Source organism: Anomaloglossus baeobatrachus, chromosome 7 (genome assembly GCF_048569485.1).
Source record: "Anomaloglossus baeobatrachus isolate aAnoBae1 chromosome 7, aAnoBae1.hap1, whole genome shotgun sequence".
NCBI classification, from domain to species: Eukaryota; Metazoa; Chordata; class Amphibia; order Anura; family Aromobatidae; genus Anomaloglossus; species Anomaloglossus baeobatrachus.
In genome coordinates this window covers 287,112,416-287,121,915 of record NC_134359.1, presented here as the reverse complement: position 1 = coordinate 287,121,915, position 9,500 = coordinate 287,112,416, and the positions used below count along the sequence as shown (strand labels likewise).

At 42.3% G+C, this 9,500-nt stretch overlaps 1 protein-coding gene across 1 annotated transcript; it reads left to right on the top strand.

The window, feature by feature from the left end:
• The first annotated feature begins 320 nt into the window (after nt 1–320).
• On the top strand, nt 321–8,625 carry LOC142246408 (somatostatin receptor type 5-like). The gene is made up of 2 exons (XM_075319459.1): nt 321–433; nt 7,178–8,625. The coding sequence occupies exon 2, from the start codon at nt 7,203–7,205 to the stop codon at nt 8,205–8,207; it is 1,005 nt and encodes a 334-aa protein (XP_075175574.1). The 5' UTR covers nt 321–433; nt 7,178–7,202; the 3' UTR covers nt 8,208–8,625.
• Nucleotides 8,626–9,500: the final 875 nt, after the last annotated feature.

Here is a 9,500-nt window from a genome sequence, read left to right as displayed (position 1 = left end):
AAAATTGTCTGAAGCTATTTTTTAAAATGTATATATATATATATATATATGTATATATATATATATATACACACAGTATATATATATATATATATAATGTAAAAGTATATAAAATGTAAATCACTGCACCATAAGATCCCCAAATTACCAGATATAGTTCAGCAGAACTGCACGTAGCACTGCAAGGGTTAAAAGCTAACACAAAGAAAGGGGGGAGATGACGACCCCTCCCAGCCCCCTGAGCTCTTTTAGCTGAGGAGGGGCACACACATTATGGGATGGGATGCATGTTACAAGGAGTCATTCCAAAATATGAATGGAGACATAGAAATTCCCTGAGCACAGAAGAAGCCGAGTCCACAGCAAGAAGCCAAGGAGCCCTCCCGTCCGGACTGCAGAGCCCCCAAAGGTGGATACTCAACCACTGAGTCATGTAAGTCGCCCCTTCCTCACCTGCCACCTCTGCCCCCCATTTTATTAAGGAACCCAATTAGATCAATAGCTTTTGTTTCTGTCCATATTATGGATTTTACAGATTTTCTTTCCAAGATGTCTCAAAAATGTGACATTTCTTTTAAAATGTCTCCTGATATATGACAACAAGAGAGACACTTATGACAGGTAAAGGTTTCCAAGGTGTCCAAGAAAACGTCTCAGTGGAGCAAAATGTCTTAAAAAATGTTTCATCGGTGCAATATACTGTTAAAAATTTCTTAAGATGTTTGAAGGTTGCATGGTAACAGAGACATTTAAGAACAGACTTCTAGACTTTGTAAGGAAAATGTCTCAGCGGTGCAACATATTGCTAAAAAAAGGCTCAAGATGTATGAGAATCCTAGGGCAAGACAGATATAGCTTTCTTTCCAAAGTCATGTGGGGCGTGTGAGAAAATGGACCGGAGCGAAAGATTCCTAAATATGTCTAAGAAAGTGTCTCAAGATGTATGAGAACTATATGGCAAGATAGGTATACCTTTCTTTCCGAAGTCTTGTGGGGTGCATGTCTGAGAAAATGGACCAGAGTGAAAGATTCCTAAATACGTCTTAGAAGATGTCTAAGTGGTATGTCATATTGGTAAAAATGTCTTAGAAGATGTATGAGGAATATTTAAGTACAGAGACACTTTGTAAGATGTCTCTAGATCTTATCGAGAAGTGTTTAATGAAATGTCTCAGATATATATTGGTAAAAATGTCTCAAGATGTAAGAGGGATATACAAGGAGGACGCTCAAGAACTGGCAGATACTTTTCCTTGTCGTTACAGGAGGTGTGCAAGAAAATGAGACACTTAAGGACAGGCAGAAGCTTCTACTAGATGTTATGTGATTGGTACAAGAAAAGGTCTCAAGATGTATGAAGGATATACAAGGGAGACACTTAAGGACAGGCAGAAGCTTCTATGGGAGGTGTGCAAGAAAATGTCTCAAGATGTAAGAGGGATATACAAGGGAGACACTGAAGAACAGGCAGAAGACTCTAGACATTATGAGAGGTGTGCAAGAAAAGGTCTCAAGATGTAAGAGGGATATACAAGGGAGACACTGAAGAACAGGCAGAAGACTCTAGACATTATGAGAGGTGTGCAAGAAAAGGTCTCAAGATGTAAGAGGGATATACAAGGGAGACACTGAAGAACAGGCAGAAGACTCTAGACGTTATGTGAGGTGTGCAAGAAAAGGTCTCAAGATGTAAGAGGGATATAAAAGGGAGACACTTAAGAACAGGTAGAAGACTAGACATTATGAGAGGTGTGCAAGAAAATGTCTTAAAATGTATGAAGGCTATACAAGGGAGACACTTAAGAACAGGCAGAAACTTTTCCTAGTCATTATGGGAAGTGTGCAAGAAAATGTCTCAAGATGTACGAAGGATATACAAGGAAGACACTGAAGAACAGGCAGAAGCTTTTAGACACCATGGGAGGTGTGCAAGAAAATGTCTCAAGATGTACGAGGGATATAGAAGGGAGACACTTAAGAATAAGAAGAAGCTTCAAGAGATTACGAGAAGTGTGCAAGAAAATGTCTCAAGATGTACAAGGGATATACAAAAGAGACACTCAAGAAGATGCAGAAGCTTCCATGGGAGGTGTCCAAGAAAATGTCTCAGGATGTATGAGGAATATACAAGAGAGAAGAACAGGCAGAAGCTTCTCTGAGGCATTATAGGAGATGTGCAAGAAAATGTTTCAAGATGTATGAAGGCTATACAAGGGAGACACTTAAGAACAGGCAGAAGCTTCTCCTAGACGTTATCTGAGGTGTGCAAGAAAATGTCTCAAGATGTAAGAGGGATATAGAAGGGAGACACTTAAGAACAGGCAGAAGCTTCTATGGGAGGTGGGAAGAAAATGTCTCAAGATACAAGAGAGACACTCAAGAACAGGCAGAAGCTTCTCTTAGACATTATAGGAGATGTACAAGAAAATGTCTCAAGATGTACCTGAAGAAGAGAAAAGCTTCTCCGAGACGAGTGCACGGAAATGTCTCAGGGGTGTGATATTTTGCCACAAATTGTATCAAGATGTGTGAAGAGTTTGTTACACATATTAAGGCACCAATTTACTGATGTTTTTCCTTTGGATCTCAGGTCTGACCTGACCAAACGTCTCACGTCTTTAGAAATGTCTCAGGCTGAGATGCATGTGACGCTTTTTACTGATCCACATGTGTTTGAGAATAGAGAGACTGTCTCACCATACAATGCGCTGGAAGACATTTATCACTTGTGCCAGAGACGGTGAGAATAGGGAAAATTGCATCTTAAAGTGACGCACACATCATATTTGTTGCACATTAATATGGTCAAATCGCAGCCATGGAAATTGTGCGACAATGTGAATGAGAGTTGCATCTGGACCATAGTTTAACCACAAATTGTTTTGCAGTTTTTGCAAATTAATGGGGTTCTCCACCTTTGAGGGCTAACTATCATTTTTGCAATAGGGTTCTGCATAAGATTTTGCACCGTTCGACTTTTACAAGCTTTTTGTTTCCTTTCACATCGAACATTGTGACCATAAGAGAAGTTAAAAGAGTAACAAACTCTCTTGCTCACTAACTGATTCTCAGTTAACTCATTCTGCAGCCAGCTATATATATATATATATATATATATATATATATATATATATATATATATATACATACATATATATATATATATATATATATACATATATATATACATATATATATATATATATATATATATATATATATATAAAAGAGGAAATGGATGCTCAATTTTTACTAAAACCCAATTGCAAAAATATATTTTTAGCCCCATCTACATGCACTTAAGAGAAAATAATGTCCCCAAATGTAGACATCTCATTTAAATTTAATCCGGCATCGCTGGCGGTCCAGTAATTGAGCATGCGGCTGGTCTTACAGTTAGCCCTCTAGAGGAGAAATATAGTATTACATGCTGACCTTACTAATACTAGTGCGCAAGAGCAGAGGGTCTCAAATGGGGGATGATGTCGGTACCCCAATTTAAAGGGGGTTGTCCAATCCACATAGGGGTCTTCCATAAATACTATATATAAAGATACGTGAACATAGCCTCCTCCATTGGGAGTTGAGGTCACCAAATGTAGACATCCCCTTTAAATCTAATCCGGCTTTGCTGCCGGTCCAGTAATGGAGGATGTGGCGGGTCTTACAGTTAGCCCTCTAGAGGAGAAATATAGTATTACATGTTGACCTTACCAATAGATACATAGACTAAGGCGCAAATGAAAGATGATTTCACTACTGAAATTTAAAGGGGGTTGTCCAATCCACAGAGGGGTCTTCCATCAATACTAAATATATAAAGATATGTAAACATAGCCTCCTCCATTGGTGATTGAGGTCACCAAATGTAGACATCCCCTTTAAATCTAATCTGGCTTTACTGGCGGTCCAGTAATGGAGGATGCAGCTGGTCTTACAGTTAGCCCTCTAGAGGAGAAATATAGTATTAAACGCTGACCTTACCAATACATAAATGAACTAGGTGCGCAAAAGCAAGGGGGTGCAAATTGGGATGACGTCAATACCCCAATTTAAAGGGGGGTTGTCCAATCCATATGGGGTCTTCCATTATTACTATGTATGATATAACCTCCTCCCTTCGATGTTGAGGTCACCAATGACCAGTGGCATAAAAAGAGTCTGAGGGGCCCCAGTGCAAAGTTTTAGCTTAGGCCCCCCAACACATGTTGGACAGATGTATGGGTCATTGTAGCGTTCTAAATCCTATAAAGACATACGAGTTTAACCCCCCTTCATTGTGTAGTACTAACCCCCATCCTGTACTAATGTCCCCCATCCTGGGCCACTTCCTGATAAAAATGTGCCCATCTTGGTGTATGACCTCATCATTACTATATCCTGCAATATATGGTCCCATCCTGGTATATATGTCCACATCGTGGCCCCATCCTGGTATATATGTCCCCATCATGGTCCCATCCTGGTATATATGTCTCCATCATGGCCCCATCCTGGTATATATGTCTCCATCATGGCCCCATCCTGGTATATGTCCCCATCATGGCCCATCCTGTGATAGTCTCTGCTCCCCATGCCTTGGATTATGGGTGTGGGGAGCAGTGAATGTTCATAGCCTTAATCGGCGGTCAGCATATAGCAGTGCAGGGACCCAATGGGTCTCTGTGCAGCAGTGTATTTCAGCTGGAATGCGCGCTCATGGATGCACATCCAACTGAAACAGCCGTTGCCCGGGTCCGGTTGCGATCACTGCGACTACGATCGTTACGCCATGACCCAATTTTCAGACTTGAATTTCCAAATTTTGAGTCTTATTTTCTAAACCCTTATAGGGCCTCAGTGGCGTAACAGGAAACTGGTGGGCTTCAATGCAAAGTCTCCAATAGGACCCCCAACTATGTGTATTTTCCCACTTCATTGCATACAAGTGATGGCATTTTCGTGTTTCAAAAAAATTCCTCCAAAAATGTTTTTCCCAAAAAATACTAAAATCAGTGTTCTTATAAAATATCTTAGACCCACGTAGTGTCAGGATTCGCCGGATCTTCTAGCCTTGCAGTGTCAGTTCCCGGCCGTGACGATGGATCTAATGGTCGTGTCCCGCTGCTTTCTACATATTTATTATTTTGGCTCTTTTTGATATTTTTTTCTCTCACTCAGCAAGAAAGTAAAGTTCAGATAATGAAATATGAAAAGAGTAAAAAGGGAATACTCAGCACGGATAGTACGAGCCGCGGCTCATTATACAGATCCACAGGATCCCTCCGGCATTGTCTCTTAGCCCGAGGATATTTTATCTAGGGGGAAACAAAGGAAAGACTAAAAAGTTTATAAGAAGTTTTGTGACTTTTTGCAACTTGAAATCTTAAGGGGTATGTTATTTTTTTTCCCAATTTGTATTAAAAGTGGGAATTTTTGTTTTTTTCTTTATTTTTTGCCCTTTATATCGTACTAATCCCAAACCTTGGACAGAGGAGCTAAGAATGTGGTTGACTGTACCCATGGTTCCGACTGTTCCCCCCTTGTCTCCTGGTCACCTGCTCTTCGTGGATGTGTGTACTATTGTTTTCATTGCTATTGATCCAACAGCGGGGAACAAGCTGAAACATAAACCGCTCAATAGTACCGGGATGTTATCAGGAAAGCCATTGTTCTGATCTGTTGCGTCACCTTGGCCCTTGGTGTCTCATGTGTCAGACCTAATAGTAAAGCTTATCTCAATCTTTCCCTTTACTCTACATCCGGGACTGTCACCTCCTTTGCTATTGCTACCATATCACTTTTGTTTGAGCCCGAACGTTAGGATTTATACAAAATCATCCAAAACAGGCCGAAAAAACTTGAATATTTATCTTCGAGTCCCACCGGTCTTTTTGCGATTATTCTAAAGTCTATGCCAATTCTTATAAATTATATCCTAGGAGACTGAAAATTTTCATTTGGCTTTCATTTTATTGAGGGTGGGCTACGCAGCACCTGGGAGACCTGGCAACTTTTTCTGAAGCGTGAGAAAACTCCCTTCAGGACTACAGAGATGACCCCAGTTCTGACCAAAAGACACTGCCATAATTAGTAGTTTCATTAAGTCACCTCTTCTATCATGTCAAGAACCCTTTTTCTGTAGGAGGCCAAATCCAAGCAGGTATTTCCCCTGGACCCATGTGGTGTCAAAGTAGCCTTAAGGGGGCTTTACACGCTACGACATCGCTAATGCGAACTCGTTGGGGTCACGGAATTGGTGACGTACATCCGGCCGCATTAGCGATGCCGTTGCGTGTGACACCGATGAGCGATTTTGCATCGTTGCAAAACCGTGCAAAATCGCTCATCGGTGACATGGGGGTCCATTCTCAAAAATCGTTACTGCAGCAGTAACGAGGTTGTTCCTCGTTCCTGCGGCAGCACACATCGCTCCGTGTGACACCGCAGGAACGAGGAAACTCTCCTTACCTGCCTCCCGGCCGCTATGCGGAAGGAAGGAGGTGGGCGGGATGTTATGTCCCGCTCATCTCCGCCCCTCCGCTGCTATTGGGCGGCCGCTCAATGACGTCGCTGTGATGCCGCACGGACCGCCCCCTTTGAAAGGAGGCGGTTCGCCGGTCACAGCGACGTCGCCGGGCAGGTAAGTATGTGTGACGGGTCTGGGCGATGTTGTGCAGCACGGCCAGCGATTTGCCCGTGTCGCGCAACAGATGGGGGCGGGTACCCACACTAGCGATATCGGGACCGATATCGCAGTGTGTAAAGCCCGCTTTAGCAGATAACTATCCTGACTAACTCAGCCATCAGCCCTTTGAGTAGGGTGAGGTTTTTTTTTCAGGGTGAACTAGTGAGTGTGGTACAATCCCTACATATGACTCCACGGGATGGGTTACCACGGGAGGTGGTGAGACCTTTTCTTTTGTTCCCCCAGTAATCTGGGATGCAGATATAATTTTGTCCTGCTGCTATTATATAGCTGGTAGCATCCGATGTTGGAGCATTTATGGTCTTATTTTTCTTAAATTAGTCAAGGATTTGTTTTGTTTGTCTTCAAAGTTATTTTTTAGTTCTGACAACCTTTTCTCTGTTCATTAATATTTTAGTCTGAGATTTTAGACGCTGACCCTGTAGAGGACAAACTCACGAGAGATCCTCTATTATTTACTATACCTATTGATTTTTTTCTTTGTTTTAGAAAATCGACCAAATCTACGAAAGAAATGGATGAAGACATGGAGGCCTACCTCAACGACAGCTTCAGCTCTGACAACTTCAGTTTCTTCCTATTCGAGGATTTCAATTCAACATTTGACAACGATTTTCCTGTTGCCAGACTTGTTGCCTTCATCCCTTTTCTGCTGGTGTGTTTGGTGGGCCTTGTCGGCAATGCTTTGGTAGTCATTCTTATTCTGTCGTCTAGGAGGATGTGGAGGACCATGAATGTCTTTGTCTTCAGCTTGGCTCTTGGAGATTTTTTTTACATGTTATGTTTGCTGGTTTTTGCTATTGAAATAATGCATTCCTTGGGAACCTTCATGTGTAAACTCTACTGGACTCTGGCTTCCTTAGCGACTTTTTCCAGTTTCTACTTTTTGGCCATTATGTCTATCACCGTCTTCTTGCACACATATTACCCTTCTTTCTCCAAAAACCTCAACTTTACGGCAACAGCACCGACCAGTTTTGGGATATGGATACTAAGTCTTCTGCTTGGGATCCCCTTTTTCCTCTATGCCAAGGTGGATGACTACTCCGCCTGTCTTATTTCTTGGCCAGCATCCTTCTGGAACATCATCTTCGTATCTTACCGGTTCGGCATTGCATTTTTAGCTCCATTGATATTGACCAGTGTTTTTCTCATCCTTACCCAATGCAGGATCAGAAGGCTCGATCAGTCCAGTGATCCCATAGTGACTGAGGTCAAAGAAGATGTGGTGATGATCATGGTCCTCTCTCTTGTGTTCATTGTCTTCTGGCTTCCAACTCATCTTCTCGAAATGGTCTTAGGATTCACCTCCAATTTACATTTTAGTGAAGGAACTTACTACATCATCAGCATCATACCGTATCTGAAAAGTTGTATCTATCCATTTATCTATGGATTTCTATCTAGAAGCTTTAAGGACTCATATAACAGAATATTTTGTTGCAAAAAAGTCCCAGAAGGTGAAAACCCTCCGAAAACGTCCAATAACGTCCCCGAAGATAAGTCAACCGTGTGTTAGCGTCCTTCACAGAGCATAGACTATTAGACCACAGAACTTCCATTTCTATTGGGATCCAAAAGGGATTTGTATGACAAGATGATCGATCTGAATATGGAATCAATCCCTTTTTTACTTAGCTCATATTTTATCGAAAGATAGAACTGTGACTTGGTTTAGGGGTTTCACCGCTCACCAACGAGAGTCCCAGTTGTCCCTTGATCATGGCAACAAAATGAATGCAAAATATTTTAAGAAGGATTTGCGGGGCACTACTTTCACTGAGGACTGTCCACATCAAACAATCAGCAGCTAGTTGTGGAAAGCACACACGGTGCTATTGATCTCTGCTGCGACCAGAGGAGACTTCCAGGTCGGACTATACTGAATACAGCTGCGGGGTGCTTGTTCCAAAAGCATCAGAGCATAAAACATTAAGCAAAGGAAGAAAAAAGGAACGGCACTCACCGGTAATTGCTGTGAAGTGTTCAGATTTATTTCATGGTCAGAGGATACATGCTTCGGCGTTACAGGGAGGGAATGAGGATGGTTAGCACAAAAAGACTACGGCCGTTTCGCCCCTGTAGGTGGGGCTTCAACGGGTCTTACGTAAGACCCGTTGAAGCCCCACCTACAGGGGCGAAACGGCCGTAGTCTTTTTGTGCTAACCATCCTCATTCCCTCCCTGTAACGCCGAAGCATGTATCCTCTGACCATGAAATAAATCTGAACACTTCACAGCAATTACCGGTGAGTGCCGTTCCTTTTTTCTTCCTTTGCTTAAAATATTTTAAGAGTTGGGGTAACTTCCAAATGTTTATTACTTACATGTAGATAACGAAGAAGTTTCCTTTTGTTAAAAAAGAACAAAAAAAATACTTTCTGTGTTTCCCCAAAAATAAGACCTGCCCGAAAAATAAGCCCTTGCTTGATTTTACCAGAATTATGGAGTACTCTTGAAATGTAAGCCCTAGTCCAAAAATAGGCTCTAGTTACAGTCAAAGCCAGCATTAGTGGGCTGGAGGGGTTAGGGGCAAATTTGGCTATTACCCAGGGACCCCAAGCTCTAGGGCTTCCAATGTTGCTATTCCGAGGTTAAGACTGCTTAAGGACCTTTGGTGTCATCACAGTGATGTCACCAAAGGTCCTTTGTCATCACGGAGTCCCCTGGTCCGGTTCCGTTGGCCCGAGGCATACAGGAAGGAGGATTGGAGGGTGGCAGGGAGGATGGAGGTAGTAGTTGGAGGTTTAGGAAAGTCTTTTAAGTTGATTGTGACGCCACCTGTGGTATGCGGCCAAGGATAGGGGCAGATG